General features: G+C 45.2%; 1 protein-coding gene across 2 annotated transcripts in view; it reads left to right on the top strand.

The window, feature by feature from the left end:
• The window catches only part of ASTN1 (astrotactin 1), a gene marked incomplete at its 3' end in the record, with an annotated part of 311956 nt that overhangs the window by 276085 nt on the left and 9035 nt on the right, over window positions 1-26836 (top strand). For both annotated transcript variants that reach the window (XM_084251292.1, XM_084251293.1), the window contains exons 17-21: window positions 1478-1746; window positions 12067-12200; window positions 16102-16253; window positions 17559-17694; window positions 24109-24209. In XM_084251292.1, coding sequence (XP_084107418.1) covers window positions 1478-1746; window positions 12067-12200; window positions 16102-16253; window positions 17559-17694; window positions 24109-24209 — 792 coding nt within the window. The remainder of the gene's footprint in view (window positions 1-1477; window positions 1747-12066; window positions 12201-16101; window positions 16254-17558; window positions 17695-24108; window positions 24210-26836) is intronic.

The following is a 26836-nucleotide window of genomic DNA, read 5'->3' on the forward strand; positions in this document are numbered from 1 at the left end:
TTTGAATGCTGAGTAATATTCCATGGTGTATATGTACCACATCTTCTTGATCCAGTCATCTAGTTTTGGGCATTTGGGCTGTTTCCAAAGCTTAGCTATTGTAATAGTGCTGCTATAAACATAGGGGTACAGGTGCTCTTTGGAATTGATGTTTCTGTGCCCTTTGGGTAAATACCTAGGAGTGGAATTGCTGGATCATATGGAAGCTCTATGTTTAGTAGGTCCAGAAATCTCCACACAGCTCTCCATAGTGGTTGGACCAGTTTGCACTCCCACCAACAATGCAGGAGAGGAACACACTGGTTTTTGTTGTAGTTGTTATTGTTGTTGTTGTTGTTTTGGTAGCTATTTCCCGTGTTTGTCACCAAAAATAAAATAAGAACTTTCCTTACTACCTTCTATTCATCAATGAAGGATGATATAAACCCAAACTTTTGGAGTAGGCCTTTTTGAAAAAGTCAAAATTCCCTCCCCACATTCAATACATCGATTAATAATTGAAACAGAGAAATCCTATTCTTTTCCTATGACATGAAGTCTTTGGAATCAGGCAAAACTGAATTTATTTATTTATTTATTTTCAATATTTTTATTTTGACAATTTTTTTAAAGATTTATTCTACCCATAGAAGAACCGGGTACAGGCCAGATGCGTGGGAGGATGAGAGAATTCACCAGAGAGAGAGTGGGGAACAGAACAGGCAGATGGACTGAAGACACTGCCGAGGGGAGCAGCGGGCACGACAGGAGAGGTCTGCCTCGCCATGTGGGATTCTCGCCAGCTGGCCGGGATCGAACCGGCACTGCAGAGGCTGCGGACAGCTTCACAGTGCTACGCTCAACGGCCTACGCCACCAGGGAGGCCCCCAAACTGAATTTAAATTTCAACTTTCAGACTGTGTTAACCGTGTGCTCTTAAAGTGCTTGACCTCCCTTTAGTCATCTATAAAATGGGTGTCACAAAAAAAAGTATGAAAAAGGGTTGTGAGTCAATTTCAATCATAGCACAGGCTAGAAAGAGCTTACCTAAAATTTCAAAAACTACGATGATGATGGTTTAATGTGTGCTATTGTTTATGTGTTTAAAAAACACTTTGCTGTTTGTCCATTATATCGTGTAGAAGTAGGTATTGTTATTATCTTTATTTTGGGGACAAAGAAACTGAATCATAGAGCACACTGCTGCTACTATTTGTCACACATGATAGTGGTCAACACAGACTGAGCGGATCAGGGGAACTGATGTCTCTCAGAAAGGGAACATCTAGTCTTAGGTTTGGAAGTGCCATTCCCAGGTTTACTAAATACTAAGGGGATGGGTTCCCCAATGATGTAGGACAACAGACTCACACTCTTACCTCCTGGTTGATATTTTCTAACCTCTCAAGCATTGGCTTCCAGCACTTAAGGATTTCAAGGTCATGCCAATGCTTGCTTTTTCACTTCCCTCACTTTCTTTTCATTTCATGTCCGGCAGGCAACTCCCCATCCGATGAGTCAGAGGAGCGGGAAAGAGACCCCAAGGTGCTGACGTTCCCGGAATACATCGCCAGCCTGTCAGAGTCTGGCACCAAGCGCATGGCAGCTGGAGTACGCATGGAGTGCCAGAGCAAGGGACGATGCCCCTCCTCCTGCCCCCTGTGTCATGTCACATCCAGCCCTGACACCCCTGCTGAGCCAGTTCTGCTGGAGGTGACCAGAGCATCCCCCATCTATGAATTAGTGACCAACAACCAGACTCAGAGGGTAAGAGGCCTGGGATTCCAGGCTCTGGGAGACACGGACAACAGCAGAGGACTTTCCAAATGCCCTGAGGTCGTGATAGGGTGCAGTTGAGCTCCATATAAGAATATAGATAGTAATACTTTGTTCAGCTAAACCAGGCACCTAATTTGCTTAGATTTACATATCTGCACATTAAGTCAGATCAGTGTTGCCACAATACCCACCACTACTCTGGAGTCACAAATCAGCACTTGCTGGGAGGAAGGGTTGGGAGGAAGAAAGTAGCTGGGCAGAGCATTTGCAGTCACCAAAGTTATTGATCAGGAAGTCTGGGAAACAGTCATGAGAGGCTGGGCTCTGCCCTCACCCTTGTTGGCATGCGAAGGGAACCAGCTCCCTAACTGATCCCAAACTTGGGGCCAGCTGTAGCTGGTCTAGAAACATGACGGGTATAGGTCTGAAATGGAAGGATCTGACAGTCTATCACTTGGGCTCTAAGAACAAAGCACCTTTTCCATGCAGATCTTTCTGCTCTATATTATGTATATTATGCCATTGGGTCATGACATTTCCAGCTTCTACATTTCCAGCCACCCCTACTTGCTTCTCTCTGCCTCTGCCTTTCCAAAGATACAAGGTTGAAATAAATGGACTCTAAAGAATAAGCTGGAGAAATGTGGTAGAGGCAATGACTTAGTAATTTCCTAGCTCTCTGATCTCCTCAAGGACACAAAGAACAGTGATTCAAAACACACACACACACACACACAGGCAAAAATAAAAACAGTGAAACTCAGGGTATGGGACTGCTGAGACTATAGGCAAAGGAGAGCTTGGGGATAAGACAGTAGAATCACAGCAGTGAGCTGCTTACCTGCCTGAGAGGTGTGCCTGTCCAAGTGGGGTGATAATTGCTTTCTTTTTACTCTTTTAAGGAACACCTGGTGTGTCACAGTTTGTCTCATAGGTGATGCTCAAAGCAACAGAAAGGATTTGCATGTGTGTGTTTCTCTCACCTATCTGCTTCTACTGCAGATAGTTCACTGAGTGTTTGAAAATAAGGTTTTTCACAGGAACAAAAAGATAAATTGTTCCTTTGGCCTGCAAATTCCTTTTCAGTCTAATAGGAGTGAACTGAGGGAAGCAGAGAGGGAGAGGACACCTCTGGATGGAAGCTACAAAGAATGAGAAGGGAGGCTTGGGTCACCATGGAGACCCAATTTGCATTGGTCTGGGCTTATAGATAATAATGTTAATGGTTAGAAATGCCTGGGGGCACACACCTGGACCCAGATAAATTTCCCAAAGGCTTTTGCCCTTTTTTATCAATCTTATGACAGGACCAGCTCTTAGGGTTCTTATGATTGTGAGATGCTCTTCAGCAGTAGCCATCAGGAAACTTTGAAAGAAAAATGGAAGTTTATGAGTTACAAGACCTGAAAAGCGCACAGCACCTGGGCCACCGTGAGGTCTTAGGAGAGGGGGGCCATTGGTAGAAAGATAGAAAGAGAAAGTCATGACCTGGGGTCCTGCTTTTATTGGGACTAGGTCCAGGGTTTCAGAGCTTTAGTATTTATTGCTGGATTCAAATTGTAGAAGCTGGAAAGTAAAGCCTGCAGAGAGAGATAAAAGAGGGGAAAAGGACAAATCCCACCTGCACAGTTATCTAAAACACCAAAATCTGTAAAACAAAGGCCCTTATCTAGTCCTGGGCTGGGAAGGTGTTTGAGTTAGCCCTTTTGAAGTGGATGTTCTTTTGATATGGCAATCTCAGACACTAAAGAAAAATCAACTGTGGGAGTTTCTAAGACAGGTCCCAAACTGTAATTGCTTATATCCAAAGCCCATTGCTCTGCTTACCTATCCCACTTTGTCTTCTGTGAGCACCCAAGGCTGCTGCAGGTGGCACCCCAAGAAGTCCTGTGCACTTGCCTGGGAGCTCATAGACCATCCTGTGAGGCCAGGCATGTAGAACTGTGAGGAGAGAAAAGCTTGACAAGAAAGGAGGCCATGGGATCCCTACTTCTGTTTGCGGGCAGTGTGGGGGCACCCCGGGAGTCCCAAACTATCCCACTTTGTCTTCTGTGAGCACCCAAGGCTGCTGCAGGTGGCACCCCAAGAAGTCCTGTGCACTTGCCTGGGAGCTCATAGACCATCCTGTGAGGCCAGGCATGTAGAACTGTGAGGAGAGAAAAGCTTGACAAGAAAGGAGGCCATGGGATCCCTACTTCTGTTTGCGGGCAGTGTGGGGGCACCCCGGGAGTCCCAAACTTGCCCACTCTAAATGGGTTCTACAGTCTGCCACATCAAGATAAAACATACTCTAGTGCATAAGATCTTTAATGGAAAGGAACTTTAATTCAATTAGTGTGCAATAAAGAGAAGGGAAAGAATAATTAGCATAGTTTTCATACAAAAACACCCAAAATTACCCATTCCCTGGTGGGTAAATGCCCAGCTAAATGGGGTTAGCCCAAAGCAGGGCGCTGAGGTCCAAAACTTGCCACAGGTCTAAGATGTCTTCTGGTGGAGACCCATAGGAAAGGGGCTGAAGGAGCTAAGCAAGTCTGGAAGAAAAAGCAAAAGCAAAATCCAGATTAAAAACTGCCATTGTTAACTTCCGCACAGGTCTCTCAGCCACGTCTGCCTCAAGGGTCTTCTTCCAAGTCCCTGGTACAAGTCCAAGGCTGGGAAGCAAGAACAGCTTCTTCGCATTTCTCTCTGCTCCAAGTGCATCTCCCAGGTCTCCTTCTTCCTTCTTCTGTTGCAGAAATAAATTCTAGCCTTTTACCCAGTCAGAGGAAGAACAAGCGGTACTTCAGGAATGGTGAGGTCAGGAGAAGCTTTATTATTCATGCATGAGGTCCCAGACCTGGGTAGCCCCATAAGGTCTGAGCACTAGTCTAGGGACAAAAGGTTTCTTTTATACAAAACCATCTTACATTGATAACACTGGTCAGTAAGCACAAAAGTTTGTGACAAAAGACAGGTATTCAGGCGGCTGTCTGGCCTTTTTAAAATGTAACCTCCTTTAGGTAATCTCATCTAGATAGGCTTTAGAGAAGCAAAACTTGTTTACATTCACTTTGTGTTATTTACTGCACCAGACCCATGACTCTTTTTGCAGGAAACAGGAAAGATTTCCTTTGCTTAGTGGTTCCCTTTGACTTCCAGTCTCCTCTCCAGCTTCTCAACCTCCCTGCTCAGCTCCACCCTTCCTTGGGTGGGCAGGAAACCTGGAACCTCCCCTTTCCCTGGGGACTACCCTGACTCTTCCTGCAGAAGCATAGAAAACAAAATGAGGAAGCTAAAGAAAGTTTGGTCTTTAACAACCCCTTTTGGGGTCCCCAGTGTTTCAGACATTGGCCCGTTCCTGTCTCCCTGCACTAGTCTTTAAGACTTGGGAACTGTTTTCCATCTGGCCATATTTGGAACGCTTGAGTTTCTCAACACAGACTAGTTGATCTGAGCTGGAGTTCATCACATCGCCGGCTTCTTCTCTTCTTTAGACATATTCTTTCTTTGCCATTTTCTCTGTCCCTCCACTTTTCCTTCTATTTTCACCTCTTCTTCCAAGGATAGAGATGAGGCATGAGAAGCAAAAGAGAAGTGGAAAGTGTTAAGTCATGGGAGTAACTTGGTGTGTGCTTTTATTTCTACCTCTAGTGCGTCTTTGGACTAACCTCTTTTGGCCTCATTGTCCTCTTCCTATTGAACTAGATAACCTCTGATGTCGATGTTGTCTATGATTGTAATCTAGAAATATATAAGTCAAACCATATAATCAACCAGGTGGTGTGAGGAGAGTGGCTGCTTGTGGATCTAAGTGTGTATGATGGTTGAAGAATAACAGCCTCCACACCAAACATGAGAGCAAGCAAGTGTGCAAGTGTGGATTTATTTATATTTTTGAAGATTTGTTTTTTTATTTATATAATAGCTGGGGTACAGGCCAGAAGCGTGGGAGGGTGAAAGTGTTGTAGAGCAACCCCGATACAAAACGGGGTGCCTGACTGTGGGTCCTCACCCACGCGCTTAAAAGGACTTATCAATGCTCTACTGCAGGCACACGTGAAAGGTTAATAAAAGGTTTATTTACAAAGGGAAGGGGAAATGAGGAAATGTACAGCTCTGGGAGAAAAGCGGGAGACAAAGTTTTAAATGAGTCCTACCCGATCCGCCAATCAGGAATCCCAAAATGGCGCTCTGAGAGCTGGCCGCCAGCCAGGAGCCGTGAAGCCAGGAGGCGAGCGATCGCGAGCCAGAGAGCCCAAGGCCCACGTGTTTGGTTTTTTATATCCAACCTGGCTGCCCAACTCCACCCTCAGGTCCCAGCCACCCTCCCCTTGGTGGTGATGGGGGCTTTAGTCTGGAGTGGGGGTGGAGTCCACAAAGCCTGTATGGGATTAACTCAAGACATCACTTCCCCCTAACAAAAGGATTTGCCAGAGACAGAGGCGGGAGCAGAACAGGCAGATCTACTGAAGTACACTGCTGCGGGGAGCAGCGGGCGAGAAAGGAGAGGCCTGCCGCGCCATGTGGGAATCTCCCTGGCTGGCCGGGAATTGAACCCACGCTGCAGAGGCCGTGGACAGCCTCAGAGCGCTGCGCTCAACCCGCCGCACCACCAGGGAGGCCCAAGTGTGTATTTATTTTATTTTATTATTATTTTTTTAAAGATTTACTTATTTATTTATACAAGCACTGGGTACAGTCAGAAGCGTGGAGGGTGAGAGAATTCACGAGAGCCAGTGTGGGGAGCAGAACAGAAGGACCGAAATACACTGCTGAAGGGAGCAGCGGGCGGCAGGAGAGGTCTGTGCGCCATGTAGGACCCTCACCAGTGGCCGGGGATTGAACCGGCACTGCAGAGGCTGCGGCAGATTTGCAGCCCAGCGCTCACCCGCTGTGCCACCAGGGGAGGCCAAAGTGTGGATTTATTGAAGCAAGAGGAAAGAACTCCTGACACCAGAGGGGTCCCAAAGGACGATGCCCGCTTACTCCAGCCGTGTCCATGACTAAATACTGTCAGATTTCCTGTTGCCCAATGTGCCAGACTATTCATTAGGCACTAGGTGGTCGGGAAGTTTCGTGGTGGTTGTTTTTCTGTTCCCTAATTATCCTGTAACCAGATCTTACACTAGGTAGTGTCTTGCTCAGCAACATTTCAGTAAAACACTTCTGTTTTCCTGGGAGCTGTTTTGTTCCTTCTCTTCCTATATTGTTTAAAATCACTGTCCGATGTCTCAGCCTTTCTTGTTCCCCAAGTTCTCCTGGTCTCAGTTCCTCTCAGTGCCTCAAACAAATTTGAATTCCCCTTCCACCCCAAATTCTCTCTGCTATGCTTCCATCTCACCAAGTGGCATTATTTTCTACCATGTTGCTCAAACTGGAGACAAAGGATGCTTCCTAGATTTGTCATTTCCTAATACCCATTCCATAACCAAGAGCCACACATATCTTGAATCAACCCTCTTTTTATGATAACCCCTGGCATAGGTTCTTTTGGTTATCCATTACAACACAATGTCAACATCTTATTACTATGGGAGCCTTTTACTCATCTCCTATTAAATTAGTCAAATCTACTTTGCCTAATATGGACTTCTGATCATTTTGCTGCAAGGTAAAATGGCTCTGCAGAATCTATTCAAAACCACCCAAAGTCCTTAGCACATTATAACAATGTTAGTCATTATTCAATTCTGTCTTCACTTATAAGACTAGGTTGTACCCAACCAAATGGATGTATTCTCTTCTACAATTTAATTCCTGGCACTTCCTTTTAAAATAACACATTTATTTCATGCACCTGATCCTTCAACCTTGCAATTCTCTCTCCCATTGTTGGTAGAATAGTATGTCCTAAATGAACTCTACTCACTGATGTTTTATGGACTCCACCTCCACTTCCATGCCAAAGAGATTCCAGGCACTAAGGATTACAACTCCCATCATGCCATGGATCTTCACTGATGCAGGGGGCATTGCTGGGAACTAAGGGTTAAGCAGTCATGCTTGCTATAGAATAGAACACATGTGGGCCTGGAGGGTGCTTGATTTTGCCTGCCTTTAGCATGCACCCAAGGTTCCAGCTCAGGTAATGTAACTGTTACGGAGCAACCCCGATATAAAATGGGTTGTCTGGCTGTGGGTCCTCACCCGCGCACTTAAAAGAGACTTATTAATACTCCACTATAGGCACACACAGAAGGTTAATAAAAGGTTTACTTGCAAGGGAAAGGGAATTGAGGAAATGTACAACTCAGGGAGAAAATAGGGAAATAAAGTCTTTAATGCGTCCTACCCGATCCGCCGACCTGGAACCCCAAAGGCACTCCGAGAGCTGCCTGAGCTGCAAGCTGGCGGAGAGTCAAAAAGGGAATCCCCCAAAACCCCGTGTCTGGTTTTATACCAAACCTGGTATAACCTGCTTAACCCCACCCTCAGGTTCCAGCATCCTTCCCTTTGGTGGTGATGGGATTTGTAGTTCCCAGTGTCTTGATGGCTTTGGTCTGAAGTGGGGGTGGAGTCCACAAAGTCTGTATGGAATTAGCTGAATTAGCTTTAGGACATCCTTTTTCCCCTAACATTACCAGTAGGATATATTAATATATTTACCAATTAATCTCTCTCTCTCTCTCTCTTTCCCCTCTCTCTTTCAGTGCTCCCCCTTTTAATTTGGGGGCCCCAGTGTACTCTTCATTCTGCCTGCTAACACCAGGACTGTCCTCTTCCATATTTCTGCCACTGGCAATCTCACACTATTACTTAAGTTTCAGCTCACACATCGCAAACTGTCAAAAGCCCACACTTGCTCACCCAGTCAGCCCAGTGCTGCATCATGCACTCCCATGCTATCTGTACAGACATCCTTTAAAGCCTGTGTTGCCTGCTATCAGAGTTGTTTACATGGTTGTCTACTCCCCTCTAAACTTTGAGAAATGTATTTTCTTCTGTGGAATTCTAGTGCCTACCAGTAGTAGCACATGGTTGTCACTCTTGAATATATTAATATAATAATGAACAAATAGATAAATAAATGGATAGATGAACTTGGCTTGAAAGTTTACCTACTCTCCTTAGAGCAAAACAATAACAAAAATTGGAAAATCCTGTTCTCTTCTTGAAGCAGGAGTAAATCTACTAACACATGAAGATTCCGCATGCAATGCCTGGCATATTATAAACACTAAGAAAAATGAAATTTTCTTTCTCTTCTTTCCCAAAAAATGCCTTGATTCCTCCCTGGTAGCCTCATCTTAAATTCTTAAGTTCCCTATACCCAGGATTCACAGAGTAGAGACTCTCATGGAATGTTGTAAATCAAATTGAAAAGTTAAAGTTTTTGAAGAAATGACACTTAAAATGATTATCATTTTAAGTGTTTGTCCTTACTCCTTTGGATTAAAAGCTGAATGCTGTTCCCTTGTTTAAAAATTTTAACCATTCACCATTGTTCTTAGAATATGATGACTCCCCGTCCCCCAAATATGACCCCACTGGCCCCTGGCAATCCAGTCCCCTCTCCTATTCCTTGAGCATCTCTTTGCCACCCTTACCCTATTTCTTACAGCCAACTAGCCCTCTTCATTTGCTTTTAAAGACTATTTTTATCCAGGATGAAGTCTTCTTAATATTTTTTTCCCATCTGGAACACTTGAAACGTAGTAGTCATGAGGTTTTTTTCCTGCTTCTGCTTATCTTGCAAGAACAGCAAGGTGGGCTTGCCACCATGGGACAAAAATGCCCCTACTCATTTTAAACAAGTGGGAAAAAACCCTAATTTTTCATAAGCTGATAAGTTGTGTTCCAGAACGCAGGCTCAGAAGAGTGTTCTGTGTCCTCAAGATGTGCTCTGACTGCCCAGATCAAAAATAGCCCTGAAGACAGAACTGAGATGCCTGACTCATGGTTAAATGGACAGCTTTCAAAAGTGAAGGGTGCTCAGTTTGTTGCAGCTCTCTATCCAAATTCAAATTATACCATGATTTAGCAGAAAACAACCAATCAGACACTTCCAACTTGCATTTCCATATTTGTCCAAAGCCCCATCCTCGGGGGGACTGATTTCAGCTTTGCCTCCAGTGTCCTGCCACATAACCTTGCATCTGGTTCTTTATCTCAGAAGCTGGTGGCATGGGCTTTGGTTTCTGTGCCATTGGATAGAGGGTCCAAGTTAAATATACTTTCTCAATTTTTGTCACCAGGTAACTCTTGACCTACTCCCCCAAGCCCAGATAGAAACAGGTATCCTCATGGAGTTGTCCCACCATCATTTCACATTTTCCCCTTGAAGCCCTTAGCAGAGTGGGACTATCTGGTTCTATATGAAACTCTTGCTTGTTTGTCTACTATGTGGTTAAAGATTTATGTGGCCAGAGGCCATATATATCTATGCCCCAGTGTATACTTAATTGTTTGTCACTGAAAGTGGCCCCTGCTAGGTGCTTAGCCAGGAATTGTTGATTGAGGACTGTGAGGCAGCAGCCACAATGTCCTCCTAATTCCACCTGTCACAAAAGAGGCCTGTTTCCATAGTTTAAAAAAATGTACCTCTTAATTTGAATTTGGTTCAGTCAGGCAAGACATAAAATGAGCACCCACTCTGTGGCAGGCTTCCTGCTGGGATTTGTGGGAGAAGTTAATTAAGAGAGCTAGATGGAAAGAGCCCGAGGTGTGGAATTGTCATGTAGAACTCATGTTCTGGCCCTGCCCTGTTCACTAGCCTGTGAACTGGAGCAGGCCCCCAAGTCCCTGTGCTGCCAATATCCTCCACCATAAATCATCATAGCTGTTCAACATGGACCTCAAACTAGAGTGTTAGTGTCTAAAAGGGCCTGGTAAATTCAAAATTTTATGCAAATCGTAGTGACCATCAAAAATTGCTTCCTCTTCCACGGAAGCTTCCATTCTAGTGGGGATGAGGAGAACAGGGAAGTCCACTATGGAACTATTTCAACTATTCAAGCCTAAATATGTTAATTTCTGAAAAATAGAATATAACATATGGGCTTTGGGTTCAGACCATTTTGATTTGTGTAGGGTTATCTCATTTTTAAAATTCTTTTTTTTCTTTTTCCTTTTCTTTCCTTCCTTCTTTCTGATTTTTTGACCTAAAATTTTATAGGATAGGGGTTCCCCTCCCCCAATTAACCAAGTAAGTGTGGGAATGCTGAGTAAGGGGCCTAAAAAAGAGAATCCTAAGGAAAAACAGAGGCTGCAGATGCTGAGTTGACCAGAGAGACAGTTCCACCCAGACTAGTTTGGATCCCTATGGGCCCAGCAGGAGCTTACTGCTCCCTCATGCTGGGTGGGATGGAGGTAGCAAGGCCCACTGAGGCCAGAACTCACCAGGATCTACTTCCTCACCAGGATATTGCCCCATCGTGAGTTCTGTTCTCTCCATGGTGCAATTTTCTCCCTTGGTTCTTTTATTTAATAGTAAATAGCTGCTGTGAAGTCACTATATGTAAAGACTTGTTTTAGACTTTGTGGTGATTACAAGTTTTCCTATAAGACCCAGCCCTGTCATTGTTGCTGGTATTGATGACTAATAAGTGCTACTTATAAGTGACTGAAGTGTGCATAGCACAGGTATCATGCTATGCCTTTGGCATATACTATTTCATTTCATAGTCACAACAATCCTATGAGGAAAAAAAAAAATTTTTTTATCCCATTTTGCTACTAAAGAGATCTGAGTTTATGTGACTCACCAAGGCCCCATGGCAGTGACTGGCAGAGCTGGCATTCTCACCCAGGGCAGATGGCACCAGAGCTCCATTCTTAGCCCATGTGCCACCGTGCTTCTCCTGTTCACCATCTCCTAGCAAAGAAAGGCCTAGTGCAGAATCAAAATTGAAGGCAAAATTGCATAAATATCTCTGAAACAAGGTATATTGAAGGAAAGTGGAGGAAATACCAGGGCTGGGTGAAGAGGGCCAACAACACACAAAGAAGCATCTGCACAAGTGCCTCTGGCAGAGGGAAGAGTGGCAAAGGCAGGCCACCCCGAGGATATGGTCAAGTGGCCATTGTCGCTGGAGTGGAAATGTGTAAATGATGGAAACAGGAACATGGGGGAGAGGGATGGTGTAGGGCTTCCTTTCAAGGCCACAGCTCATCACAGGGATGAACTGTTATGCTAATACAAGGCTTTCAAGTGATCTCACCAGCTTTCCCAGAAACAGTCTCTTGGGGTAGGAATTTTGGACTAAAACATGGTGAAGTGATGTGACAGCTAACTGCCGGGTGGGTATTTAGGGTCAGTGGAGCTGTGGCTCTGTCTTAATTATGGCTGTCGCTTCCGACACTTACTCCCTCTCTGTTCTGTCACAGCTCTTGCAGGAGGCCACCATGAGTTCTCTTTGGTGCTCGGGGACGGGAGACGTCATCGAGGACTGGTGTCGCTGTGACTCCACTGCTTTTGGAGCTGATGGACTCCCCACCTGTGCGCCTCTCCCACAACCCGTGTATGATGCCTTTTCTCTGCCTGCGTCAGCATTCATCTGCAGATATTAATCTTAGAGTGTCTGCTATTTGCAAAGCAATAGGCTGGGAACTGGGGAACAGGATGAAAAAACAAAAACCAGTACTTGTCCGTGGGGAGCTTCCCATCTTCTGGGGGGGCAGGCACATGTAATAGTGAGGATGTGGCTCGATGTGAGACAGCTAATACTATGTGACTAGGGAAGAGGTCAAGTCTGAACTTGGGCTATGGTGAAGGGTTCATGAAGAAGGCGGCTCTTCGACGTCTTGAAGGTAAAGATGTGGCTAAAGAGGTGCCCCTGAAACCTATACAGTGTTGTAAACTAATGTTACCACAGTAAAAATGAAAAAAACAATAAGAGAGGTAAAATTGCTGTTGCGATGGAGGGGAGGTTGAAATCTACAGTTAGACTCTAAATAGCCCATCAACGCACTTAATGGGTATCAGACACCATGCAGGGCAGTTAGGTGCTGTTATTTAAAGAAGGAGATAAATTCAGATGGGCTGAATAACTTCTCAAAAGTCATAGAGCAGGATGGAGCACATGGCTAAGAAGCTGTGATCTTCCCCATGACTATGGAGAGGATACACAGAGGTGACTTTGGGTAGAAATAATAGGACTTGCTGAATGGTTGGCTGTGTGAGTGAGAAGGAAAGAGAAGTTGAGAATGGACATTAAGATTTATGACCTGGGGTATGGCTGGTCATATGGCCTAAGACCTGAGGCAGTGACCCTTTTGAGCCTCTAGCATGAACTCTGCCATTGAAGTGGAGCACAGAAATATAACATCTGATAGCCCATGGGTTGGTAAGGCAAAGAAATCTGGAAGTGAAGACCTGAGATAAGGGGAGGATTGAGTGAGCAGGAGCAAGATAGAAAGAAACTAGCAAGTGAGAGGCTGGTCTTGGTGAACATTACCCTTTGGCTCACTACTAGGAACCACAGTTGGACATTCAAGGACCAGGACTGAGCAGGAGGAAAACTGAGACAGAGGAGAATATGATAGTAAAATGCTAGAAAACAATTTTCTTCTCTGTGTGGGTAGTTTCGTATATATTAGTCACGGCTTCTTGCTCTTTACAGCCATTACTTGGACCTACTGAATCAAAAGAGAATTAAAGGTATTATTATTAAAAATCCTCTTTTAGGAAGGAAGCACATGGACTATGGTGGTGGACTATGGGTGTTTTGATGGAGGGTGTGTTACAGGACAGGGAGAGGGGCACCCCAGGCCCCGCAAACCTGTGTGCTGTAAATAGGTTCTGCCATCCGCCGCATCAACACAAAACAAATGAGACTTTAGTGGGAAAGAACTTTAATACAATTAGTAAACAATACAGGAAAGGCAAGAATACAGTTTCTAAATCAAGTACCCAAAGTTACCTGTCCCCTCGTGCGTAAAAGTCCACCCAAGCAGGATTGGCCCAGAGCAAGGCCCCACAGCCTGCCACAAGTCTAAAGCATCTTCCAGTGGGGATCCACACAAAAGGATCAGAACCAACCAGACAAGTCTGGGAGGAAAAGAGCAAAATCAAAATCAAGACAAAAACCGCCATGGTCACCTCCCCACAGGTCTCCCACCCACATCTGTGTCACCCAGTCCACGACCAAAAGGCAAGTGTAGTTTCTTCACGTGTCTCTCAGGTCCATGTGCCTCCTCCAGGTCTCCTTTGGCCTCTCCATCCTGCTTCCTTCCTTCCTCAGTCTCCTCTGCAGCTTCTTCTCTCCCTGCTCAGCTCCACCCTCCTTTTGGTGGGGCAGGGAACCTGGGACCTCCCCCTTTCCTGGGGACCACCCTGTTACCGTAGGTGGACTACGGTAGCAATAACCTGATGGGGATAACCAAATATTACCTCAATTAAAAAGAAATTATTTCAAAAAGTCTCCTTCTTTGGTGAAAAGGAAGCACTAGAAGATGGTGCTTTCAGAGTGATTCACGGGCTAAGAAAGTCACCTTTTGACACATGGCACTGATGCCACTGAACAGAAATCCTCAGGTAGACATCCAACCACTAGTATCCTAAGGCTGATTTCATTTCGAAACCTACATTTAATAAATGCCATAGCTAAGAATCAAATTTAGCTAAATTTTCATAAACAGGAAACACCTATTAAGGGCTTCACTTTTCTTGTCAATTCTAATCATTTCTTTCAATAGGAAAACTTAGTTTCTTGCATTTTTATTGGTAGTTGAAAATAGAAATGCATTCTAGTTTTACACAAGTCTATGTAAATCATACACACTCCTATTTCTCAGTAGAGGACGGTCTTAGTTCATATTTTCACAGAATCCAAGTTCTCAGAAAGGCCTAGTTACGTATTTAACTTCCCTATGCTTTTTCTTCAAAATATCACTCTGCATATGACTCTAATTAATGAATTTGTCAATATCCGCACTGTTCTGGGACTAGTCCATCTTTAATGTCATAGGCAAACTATGTACTCCTTCCTAGTAAGCCACTAAAGAGCATGTGTTTTGCATTATTTTCTCACTAGTTGAATTCCTTGCTGTTGCTGCAAAAGCCTCCTATGCTTTCTTACTGAAGTTCTTATCACACTTTATTATAATGTCATATATAGTTGAATGTTTGTTGATCACTCCATGAAAGAAGAAACTAGAGCTGGCTTGTGCAACACTGCATCAGCGCATTCTCTTATGTAACGGGTGCTTAATAAACACCTGTCGAATTAAAATTATCATTGCTTTGGTGTGAATTGGTTCAGTGTGATCCATTCAGGGTACCTTACCCGCAGAACTTTGAGACCTGTAAAAAGCATCTGTGAGCTGAATGGAGGCTAGAGGACCAAGGTGTCAGTGAGACATGGGAATCAGGAATAGGGGTGAATGGCAGGGATGTGTGTAAGGGAAGGAGGCTGGAGTGAGAAGGAACTGGGAAAGTTCCCAGAAGTCAGTGGTCTAGGAAGAAACAGGGAATTGGAAGCAAGGGAGAAACCTGAGACAAAGCCATAAAGTCAGAACAAGGCAGTGAATTGAAACCACTTGGGCCCTTAGGAGATCCATAGCAGTGCATGTCAATAACATTTATAGGGGATCCATGAGGTACATGCAGTAAGAGATGGCAAGGACAACAAAGGTCAAAGTCAACAATTTATAAGGAACAAGTACTCTATGAATTGGAAAAATCCAGAAAATACTGGAATCAAGATATTTATAGAGAGCCAAGAGCAAAAGGAGATACTGAATTCAAAACCTCAGTGAGCTGTCACAAGACATCACCCAGAGGGGAACTGGACATGTGGCCAACTCTTACCCCCTCTGAGTATTTCACCTCCAAACGGAATCTGCCCCAAGGCCTTGTCAGCAGAATGTCTGTTAGTACCATGGGGAGTGGGAAAGCCAGGCTTCCACCAGGAGGGCAGATTCTGGCAATGCTATGCAAACTGAGATGACTGTGCCCTTGTTCATGCAGGACTCCCCCCTCACCACTGTCAGGGGACACTGGGATGAGCTTTCCAGGTACATTATCTTATTTCTCATGAGCAAATGCAGAAATTGTATTTCTAAATCTTATAAAATGATTCCCCCAGAACCCTATCCACTGAGTCATGAGATATGCAGGTATTCGTTCATCTTTGACTCAACTCCTTATTTAATTATTGACAAATAAATGTCAAGTTTTTGATCAGAGATAGGCACTTAGATGAATAAAATAGATTTCAAGAATCTTCAAGGGGTTTACTTGAAGATCTACTCTCTTGTGAAGGAGACAGGTCCTCAAAGACATCATTTTTATGGTTGGTTGAAAAGGTTGAGAAGAGGAAATTTATGTAGTCTCAATTGAGTGGGTGGTGATGGTGGTATCAGAAGGCCATCCCTGTCACAGTTGTGTCCCTGTTCATGTGTCTCCCTGTCTGCACCCAGGCTGAGACTCTCCACCGTTCACGAGCCCAGCAGCACTCTTGTGGTACTGGAGTGGGAACACTCAGAGCCACCAATTGGGGTGCAGATTGTTGATTACCTCATCCGGCAAGAAAAGGTCACAGACAGGATGGACCACTCCAAAGTGGAGACAGGTGAGCTTCTCCCACTTCATGAACTCCTCTTGAGCCAGAGTGGCAACAAATGAAAGGAAAATGTCCTACCTTCTGGCATTGCTCCAGGCCTGCAGTATCGAGGGCAATGCAGGAGGAGCGTGGGGGAGAAGGAATTGTATTCCCAAACAGCAACCATCTTGTCCACTTCAGAGCTTTTGCATGGCGAGCATCTGACAAAGTCTTGTTTTGATTCTGTTTTTCTTTTTATTTATAAAAGAGGTGTCCGTTTCACTGCCTCTAGGCACACTCACAAAGAAACAATACAGTACACCAGTTATCCTAGCCCACAATTAGGAAACAATTCTGTGCTAACCACTGCCATGATTACAGAAAAAAAAAAATTCTTTTTCTAATAACCCCCCTCCAGGCAAAAGCATGTGCAAACAGATGCGCTTGCCCCATGTCTTGTCCTAAAGCAAACTCTGTTTTTGTCAGCTCTGGCTAGAAGAGGGATGTCTCTAAGGAGTGGAAACACTCCATGAAAAATACACCATGCCTTAGTTTTTCACTATACACATAGAGAAAGGTCAACAGAAGTCATCCCTAAAACTTATGCATGAGTGTGGTCACCAATGGGTTGGCAGTGTGCACTACCCAGTTCAGGGGAGATACCATCTGTAGACCTAGCACTAACGCTCCAGGCACAGAGAGCCGTCTGCCGCTTTCCCTGATGTGCACAGAACTGCTAAAGCCTGGCAATGACCCTTGACCAGAACAGCTGTTTTCTACCAGGCCAAGAACATTTCGTGAACAATCTCAAAGGTGTGGTATGTACTTCTTACCTTTGTTGTTTCTGAACTAATGGACAAATGGCTCCAACTGACTAGTGAAATATGAAGCAGACAAGACCATCCCTTCTAGGTATCCTTTTTCTTAAGATTTCTTTATTTATGCATACAAGAGCTGGGGTATAGGCCAGAGGTGCTGGGAGGTTGGTGAGAGGACTCACCAGAGACGGAGTAGGGAGCAGAACAGGTGGATTGACTGAAATACACTGCTGAGGGGAGCAATGGGTGAGACAGGAGAGGTCTACTGCACATGTGGGTTGCTCCCTGGCTGGCCGAGATTCAAACTCCTGCTGTAGAGGCTGAGAATCGCTTCTTAGTGCTGTGCTTTACCCCTTGCACCACGAGGGAGGACCCAGGTCTCCTTTCTTACTTAGAATTTTAGAAGACTGGGAACTCAGCAGTTTTAGGGCTTGGTTCTCATGGAATTGATCCTCTCTCCTTGTTTCTTGGCCATCACTGTTTCTTATGCCTTTATCATTCCTTCCTGTCTGGGCAGAAACGGTGCTGAGCTTTGTGGATGACATCATCTCTGGAGCCAAGTCCCCTTGTGCCATGCCCTCTCAGGTGCCAGACAAGCAGCTCACCACCATCTCGCTCATCATACGATGCCTGGAACCAGACACCATCTACATGTGAGTGGCACATGCCTGCCTAGTTATTCCTTATCCTGGACATCACAAGTGTTTTAGCTAGTTCCTGTCTGCTACTCGTTTTCCTTTAGAAACTTGGCCATATATTTAGAGTCTCTCGAGTCTTGTCCCAGTTAGCATATTAGGGGACCTTCTTGAGTGTGAGGCTCTGGAGGGGATAGGATTAGAAAGATAATGTGGTCTTTCCCTCATAGAGTTTGCAACATATAGGGGATGTATATATAAACAATTATGATCAGATGGAATAAAATAAATGCAAACAGGAGAGCAAGGAACTTATTGTAGAAGAGAAACGAAAGACGGCATTAAGTCTAACTGGAATAGCTGTCATCTGAATTGGGTGGTGTAAAACTTCAGCAGATAGAGAAATGTTGGGAAAAGCACACCAGGCTGAGGAAACAGTGGGGCAAAGGGGAAAAGGCTTGAGGGTGAGCAGCAAGTGGCCCAGTCAGATGCAATAGGCAGTGAATAAAAGGCAGTGGAAGAAAATGGGACTGGGAAATAGAGTGAATGCTCCAAGTCAGAGATTATTAAAGTTATTTGTTGGAGAAAAGAAGAGGAACATTAAGAATTGGACTTTAAAAAACTGGTTCCAGTGGCATTGAGAGATAATTTTGTGAGGTTAGAGGTGGTTAGCATTTTTCTTCCAAGAAAAAACAGCGAGTTCCTATGTATCTCAGCCCTGGAACAACCCTCTTTTCTCTGTGACTTCTTCCTCATTTCTCCCTGTGCTCTGGGAACAATTGTACAAATCTTTGTGAAGCAAAGACACAAAAGACACCAAAAGAGGCAAGAGAGTCAGAGAATCTAAGCCATGATGGGAAATTCGGAGGGGCGGGAGAAGAAGAATTTATAGTGATGTAAGTTCTGGGACCTGCTGACCCCATCGGTATGAAAAACATTTAACAGTTTACTGAAGAGGTCACAAGAATAGAGTCAAGGTTTCCAGAATAAATCATTTCCATTTCCACAGTTAAAGAGTTCAGAGATGAAAAGCACTAGAAATGTGAGTGGCATTGATTGCAAGGTGAACGTAGATGCTCAGGCTGAGTATCTTCAGCACAGGAAAAAGGGATGTAGCAAGGGGCCATGCTGGGGAATATAGAATTATAAAGACAAGTGATATGCGAGAGGAGCTGGAAAATGTATGTTAACATAATGATAATTTCAGGACAAAGGAAAGTCAATCTAGTTCTGATTCCTGTCAGCCACTTAATATTTGGCAGTTGTGGTACTTCATGAGGGGAGAAGGCAAAAGGAACAAAGATTTGAGTTTTGAACACCTCACCTGCTGTAAAATGTCTCAAGCTCGTGAAATTGGAATTAGCTTTCATAAAAAAGCCTCAGTAATTCCTGCCACTAAATCACAAGTGTTAATTAGGATTTTCAAAGTTCCTATGGGCGTGAGACTGGCTAGGTTTTCTGTTGCAAGTACCAGCTTTTACTCTCCCTAGCACCCTCCTCATGTTGACCTAATTTGACAATTTTTCCTGATCAAAGACTTGAGGCTGACACCGTCTCTCACTCCTGCTATCTTTGGTGAACTTCCAGTTTTTGCTCTCACGTCTTGAAAGATTCCAATTTTCTGTCAATGTTGATTATGGTCAGGCCTGAGGTGGAGAAAAAAGCAACCTCCACTAGGTGGCGCTGCAGTTCACGTGAAGAGGGATAGGGGGGCCCCTAGGAAAGATGCCTCTCTCTGGAGGCGTCCAGTGAAGCCTGAGCTTTGGTCCCTGGGCAAAGGAGATGTGTCCGGTGAGGAGTTAGGTGCTCAGGGGCCCCAAGCCTGCTTTTGTGAGCTCTAACCACTGAGTGATTGTAAGCCAGACACTAAAAGTTTCTGCAACTAACTTTTCTTGCCAATAAAATGGAGGCAACAGCCCTCAATTATGTTGTGCTTGCCTTCTGTGGGTGCTTCAGGGGACCCTCGTTGGCCCTGTGAGATTAGGGCCATTCCATTTTAGAGTTGAGGGAACCGAGGTTCAACAACACTGAGTAGCTTTCTCAGAGTCACAGGACTGGCTTTCTGGATGTGGCCGGTGGTTAAGAGTTGAGTCAGGATGTGTGTTTTCTTTCCACACCATGTTCTCCAGCTATTCAGGTTCTGGAAGGGTCTAGTAGCAGGATCCTGTTACCTCACAGGAAACACACAGCTGGCTCTTCACCTGGGCGCCACAGAGTTTTGTGTCTCTGGCGTATGCATCTTTTTTCATGAATTTAAAAATATTATCCTGAGACGTGGAGAGGGTGTCTAGTCCAACACTATCATTTAACAGATGAGGAAACTGAGGCCAGAGTGAGAGGTGACTTGCCACCCTTCTAGCCCACCGTGCCCTCACCACAACACAGGCTCACAGGGGAGCCACTGCCTTTCTGGCATGTGACAGCAGACAGATAATTCAGAAAAAGACGCCATATTCAGCATCAGCATTCAGCAGAAATTGCCATATCTGGACAGGGAGGGCCTGAAAGTAGCAGACAGTTCACCTTTGATAGGACCCTGAGAATATTCCACACATATCCAGTCTCAGGCCTTTAAGACCTCAGCCCAGGAGCCAAAGCCAGGCTGTGTTGGTACACACATACACCACACACACACACATACACACACACCATACATTATACACACATGCATCACACACTATACACATCACGATCTATACACACCACAATATATACGATATACAACACACAGCACACTTCACACCACAGACGTTATACAAAACATACTACACACCATACACTATACACATCACAAGCTACACATACATCACAATATGCACACTACGCACACCACACATACGCATCACATGCATTTCACAACCACACATACCACACCCTACACAACACACGCACTATACACATCCCACACCCCACACACTAAACATATCACATGTGCACGCGCTATACACTCTACACACACCACACACTACACATCCCACACAGATCACACACACCCACCACAATATACAGACCACACATACCACACATGCACACCACATACATTTTACAACACAGACACACCACACACACTACACACATCACATACACTATACACCACAGATACACTACACACATATTACAGACTACACACACACCATGCCCCATACACTATCACATCACACACACTATACACACCACACACCACACACATACTACACTACACACACCACCACACACTACACACACCACCACACACTACACACTTCTCACACACTACGCACTTCTCACACACTACACACAGCACTCACACACACACACACACCATATGATTTACAGGCTCCAACTACAGGCTGAACATTCCCAGCCGGGCGGCTGTGGACAGGGCCCAGAAGCTTTGGATGCAGCCGTAAATGTACTTACACATTAGCCCTTGGAGCAGGAACAGGGCTTATCTCTTCTGTCCAGTAATTCCAGCTAACCCTCTTACTGTCCTACCAGTGTTCAATGGTGGAAATGATAATGCTAGCAACAAGAGAAGGCCTTCCTGGAATGAACGTTTGTGGCGTTTCCAAATGAAAATCTGGGAAATGCTCCCGGCCTGTATAGAGAAATAAGCGGTGGCTCCTCCAGCGCCCCTCCACCCGCAGGGAGGCAGGACTGCCAGGAATGGCTCCTGGGTCAAGACTCTGGGGTCTCTGATAAGAAGACTGCAGGGAGCATTTCCTTTCTTAATACATTACTTTGCTATTAAAAAGAATTAACACTCAGGAACTTAAATTTTACACTAATCGCCCCATTAGGAGAATGTGAAAATTAATTTAAGCATAGGTATTTTCATTTCAGTTCAGGGTCCCCTAGAGTTAGCGCAATTTACAGCAAAAAGGGATGCAAGCTGCCTGCAGGTCTGGGATGAGGATTAGTGCCCACATGGGTGCTGAGAGAGGGTTCAGCTGACAGCCAATTGAGTACTAGAGGCTAAGGACATTTCCCATCAAGGTTCAGGGAAGCCTCTAGAAACTCAGAGTCCACACTTAAATAATGGTGGGCTACAAAAGGTGGTTGGGAGCAATCTTACATACTTGAGCTCAGGTGCCCCTTACACACACAGGCAGGCAGCATTACTTAGCCTCTGAGCAGGTAGCAGGGATCCTGCCATGACTTTGACACATGTGCAGGACTCTGGGCACAGGCAAACTGGATGTCAGCCACTGAGACCAAGCAGGGACTCAGGAGTGTGGGCTCAGGTACAGGACTGGGGAGGAGGGAGGGAAGGAAGAAGAGAGCCCAATGGTGAGAACCATGAGCGGGGCCAGGTTTGGGCTGGCAACCCCATGCCCTCGCTGGCCCCAGGGCATCAGCTGGAGGAACAGCAGGCCTTCTGACCCTGGTAGGAATGACTACTGATAGCTACAACAAAGAGCAGGGACCCATTCTGGGCAGAGATGGACTTCTTATGTACATCAGGGGTGCTTTTGTTGGACTCGCCAGGATCCCAGGGACAATCTGAGTGAGGCTTGTAGGACAGTGTCATGGGGGGCACATTCCTTTCCTCCCCCTAGCATTGCTGTCTGTGCTGTGGGCTCTCTGGGGAGAGGGGCGCATGGGGATGAGAGAGGGCTTTGCCCATGTTTCAGAATCTCAGGCCATGAGACACACAGGTCTACAGTCTGCCCTGGCTCCTTCTGAGTCCATCTCTGAGAACCTTAGTTTAAGAAGTCTAGAGCAGGAGGGCAGAAGAGGGAGCTGATACTACCTGAGAGGGAATTGAGGGACGGGACTGGAAATAGAGCACATGCCAAACAGGGTGGATCAGATGAACCAGCTTTAGTTTGTTGGCCTTAGGGATAATTCTAGAAATAGAACCAAGAGTCTGATCAGGTATTGTGGGTCAAATGCTGGGAGATTCAGGGATCCAGGTGGCCCAGTGCTGCCCCTGAGAAGCAGTGTGGGGCTGGAGACAAGTCACCCACTAAGGAGGGAGAAGTGGCAGGGCAAGAAGTAGGGTAGGCCCCTGGAGGCCAGGTCAGGATAGTTTCTAGGGAAGAGGGTACATCTGAACTAAGGAGCAAGGCACAAAGCCAAGGCCAGTAGAACAGAATCAGTCCTTGTGTGACAGGAGGGGAACCCCAGGGGAGCTTCTGGTCCCAGTCGGAGGGACAGCAAGAAGGCTGAGCAGCCCTGCAAGTCCACAGGGCATCTCGGTTGTATGCTCTTCACCCAGGCAGGCCCTCCTCTTCCACGTCCCCCTAGAAGGGCTCCTGAGATGGGCCTGCTGTCTCAGTGAGGCCTTGGTGAGCCCAGCAAGAGGACTTGGGTAGAGGGAGAAGATGGCTCCTGAATGCCATGTTCTTTCAGAGGGAGTGGTAGATGCAAGTTGTCTGCTCTCTGCTAAGAGAAACACTTATTTCTGCAAGACTCATTAGGCAATTGCTGCTTCTTTCCTACCTTAGCCCATCAGCTGTCTCAGGCCCAATAGCTCTTCCCTGGCCTCCTGTTTGAGGGCATCTCTCTTCCTCTCAAATTCTCTTCCTCCTTGTAACTCTCCCAAGAGGAAAGAACATCCCGACTCACCAAGAAAAGCAGCCCTCCCAACCATCCCCTTTCTCTCCACCCCCCCCCCCAACCTGGGAAACTCAGCAACAGAGAGGCAAAGGGCAGGGGTAATGCTTTGCTTTAGACTTACTTGGCTGCTTTGCTGAGGGCCTGGGCATGGACACCAGAGCTTATGCTCATGAGTGTATTTGAATTCACTCTGTGTTACAGAACCTGGGGTGTCGCCCCTCCGTGCACCTCTATCACCCAAGGGGGGGATTTTATATTCAGCCTTTGGACAACCATGTCTTCACACTCTTCTTGGGAGAACTCTTGGAACCATATCTTGCCATCATCACTTCGCAGATAAGAGAATAAAGCTCTGAGTCACCTATGCCAGAGCTATACTGTTCTCTATGCTATGGTTACATAACATGCAGCTATTGCATAACTCTACATGGCAGGAGCAGAGCTTCAGACCCAGGTTCTGTTCATCAACATAGACACCTGCTTTTTCCTTCACCTTGGTGGTTTTAAAAAAATGACTAACTTCAGAATCACCTTAAGGCTTGTAGCTAATTCCTGGTCCCCAGACCTGGGGTCTCTGTTCTGGGGTGGAGCATGAGGATATTCATAGCGGTCAAGTTCCCAGGTTATGGTGCTGTTGCTGATCTGGGCACCCCACTTTGAAAACCACTATTTGATGTCATGAACTCCCCATCATTTTCTATACCCAAGGCAGCAAATTACAATCCACACACACCAGGAAGCAATGAGAAGCTCCTGAATACACACTTTTGACTTTGGTAGGGGCGCCTGGAGGTTGTGAGAACTGCCAGGAGCAAACCTGCCCTTCAGGCAGAGCTTGACTCTCAGCCAGGCTAGGTTCTTTCTGATAAGGATGCCTCTCCTCCTGGCCAGGTTCACCTTGTGGGGCGTGGACAACACCGGACGTCGCTCCAGGCCAAGTGACGTGATCGTGAAGACCCCTTGCCCCGTAGTGGATGATGTCAAAGCCCAAGGTAAGTAGCAGAGTCTGTGAAAGGGTGCCCCTCACCCTGAGAAAAGGAGGAGCGAGAGAGTCAAATGGAACTACTGGAGTTCAGTGTGGAAAGGGGAAGTGAAGCCCAGAATAAGAGCATCACCTTTCCTGGAGCACCCCTCAACCTCTTCCTCCAATGGGTACCCCATTGTTCCTGTTATTGCACATGGTCTGTAAGTCACGAACAAGCAGGAGACTCGTGAGGGCCCCAGGTACAGATGGTCCTGTCCCAGGTGCCCTCAGGATGCAAATCTGGTCCTTAACTCTCTTTATAAAGGTTATTTTGATTAAAGCATAAAAAGGCTGCAGAATTGTAATTAACTGCTTTATCACTCCTTCCCTTGTATGAAAAGTGTCAACATCCTTATTCATATTTCAGATTTATTATGGAATTATTATGGAGTTCTTTGGTAAAGAGTGGTCCCTCTTCTGTACACCCTCTTCAGGATTCATCCTTGTCAATTAGGTAGAGTTTGCCTTGAGTCAACATCTGATGCAAAAAAGCTTATTTCTGGGTGATCCCCTGTCCTCATGAGGCTTTCTGGTGGGGCCTAATGTCTCCCCTACTCTGAGACATAATCCTCCTATGACCAAAATTTGCCCTGCGTACCTCTTCTATAGGGCTCTTGTACTAATCAAAGGAATCTGATCAGCTGGTAATATCTACTCAGTGGAAGTGAACTGGCAGCATTTTCACATTAAGGGAGATATTGGCTGATGCTAGAATTTTAGGTTGTATGAGCCTCAATAGGAGAAACTTGCTGATTCAACTTATATGTCATTCTTGACTCCAGTTGTATCAGGCTGACCACAGGGAACACCATTCCCACCATGCTCAAGGGGTGACACCATGATGATATGAAATCATAGAGGGAAGAGTGACTAGACCTATTTTCATTAAAATCAATGGTACCCTAGCACTTTGCAACTTCTGAAGGGATTTTCACGTCTGTTGCCTTAGTTAATATACATGGCCCATTATGGGCACTTGTTACTCTCAACACAGAAATCTGACCATATTATGACCCTTCTTGGAATTTTGGAATGGATTGTCATTCCTCTCGAGACAAAGATCAAACGTTTGACAGATTTAATAGGACCTAAGTGGAGTGGCCCTTGCCTACTTCTCCAGTGTCTTCTTGTCCACTCTCCCTATTCATCTCTGCATTTCAGCCTCACTATCTTTCTTAGTTCCTCCAGCACACCATTTCTACTTCCTCCACGGGGCCTTTGCACATGTTGGTCTCATTACCTCAAATGCTCTCCACGTTCATCCCTATCAACCCATTATTTCCTTTCATTCAGCAGATCTCAGATCAAGTATCCCATTCTCAAGGCAGAAGGGGTCAAGGCCATTGCTAGATGGTTCATATACCTCATGGTACATGTCTCTTTTCATTAAGACACGAATCTCTGTTATTATAATAGAGATGGTGAATACTCAGAAGCCCACCATGGTCTTAAAACCTGAAAGACAGCACGGTGACTGGTCACAGAAAAACTTAGACTACCTAGGGTCAAATTCCTGCTCTGCCATTTAACTACTTGACCTTGAGTAGGTGACTTCACTTCATGCCTCAGTTTACTAATTCACAATATGAGAAGAAAGCAATAAATACACCCTAGCTAATGTATTTCTGGTGAGAATTAAATGAGTGAGTTTGTCTAAAGTACTTAAGTGCCTGTTCTATAGTAAGTGTTCTGTAAATGTTAGGGAGGATACATTCTGGGATTGTGCCCCTCCTAGTCAACCTGATAAACTGCAGCCAGGAGCCATAAATAAAGTTATCTGAAAGTACCAGCATATCAGCTTGGCCACAATATTGTCTTAGTGAATCTTGCATAACCAAATTTTGGCATCTGTCAATGTCTCTCTAAGAATGTGAGTGCTATAATTAACCATGCACACTGTCTGCTTTCTAAGAGGAATTCAATAGGTATTTCCTAAGTGAACAGACTATTACTCCATTTTACAGATGCATAAATTGAAATTCAAATAGAATAAATAAGCTGACCAGGATGGCAAAGCTAGTATCTAACAGAACCAACACACAAACTCATTATCTGAAACCAATTCCCATTTTGCATATAATATTAAATTAGACATTTAGAGGGCTATTATATAAAAGACTGAAAACCTTTGCCTCTAAATACTGACAAAGACTCATATTTTTAAAAAGTGTTTAAATTGGATAGCAAAATATGACTCCCTTCAGAATTATCATGTCCTCTGAAATGTTACCATAGAGTGGAGATCTTTAAATGTAAGACAGCTGTGCTTCTTGCTGGGTAAGTGCTGTTTGACTTAGAGGGTATAAACTGAGTGACTTTAGAAGATCTCTGCAATCTCTTGATGGTGAAAGCAGAATCTGGGTTGAAAATCCCCAGATGAGAAACTGTCTGCAGAGAACCCGTGACCTCCTTATTTCATCATATGTTGATTTCTTACTCCAAGACAGAGAGGAAACGGTGCCTCCTCTATTTCTTTTTTGGAAAATTTGCAGATGTCCTAGCAGTAGATACCTTGAGCTTGCTTGCAGGCAGTTGGGGTATCAGGGATGCAATTAGCAGGTAGGAGGGATGCAATGGGATGCTACCTACTGCAAC

This window comes from Talpa europaea (genome assembly GCF_964194135.1).
Source record: "Talpa europaea genome assembly, chromosome: 12".
Lineage (NCBI taxonomy): Eukaryota > Metazoa > Chordata > Mammalia > Eulipotyphla > Talpidae > Talpa > Talpa europaea.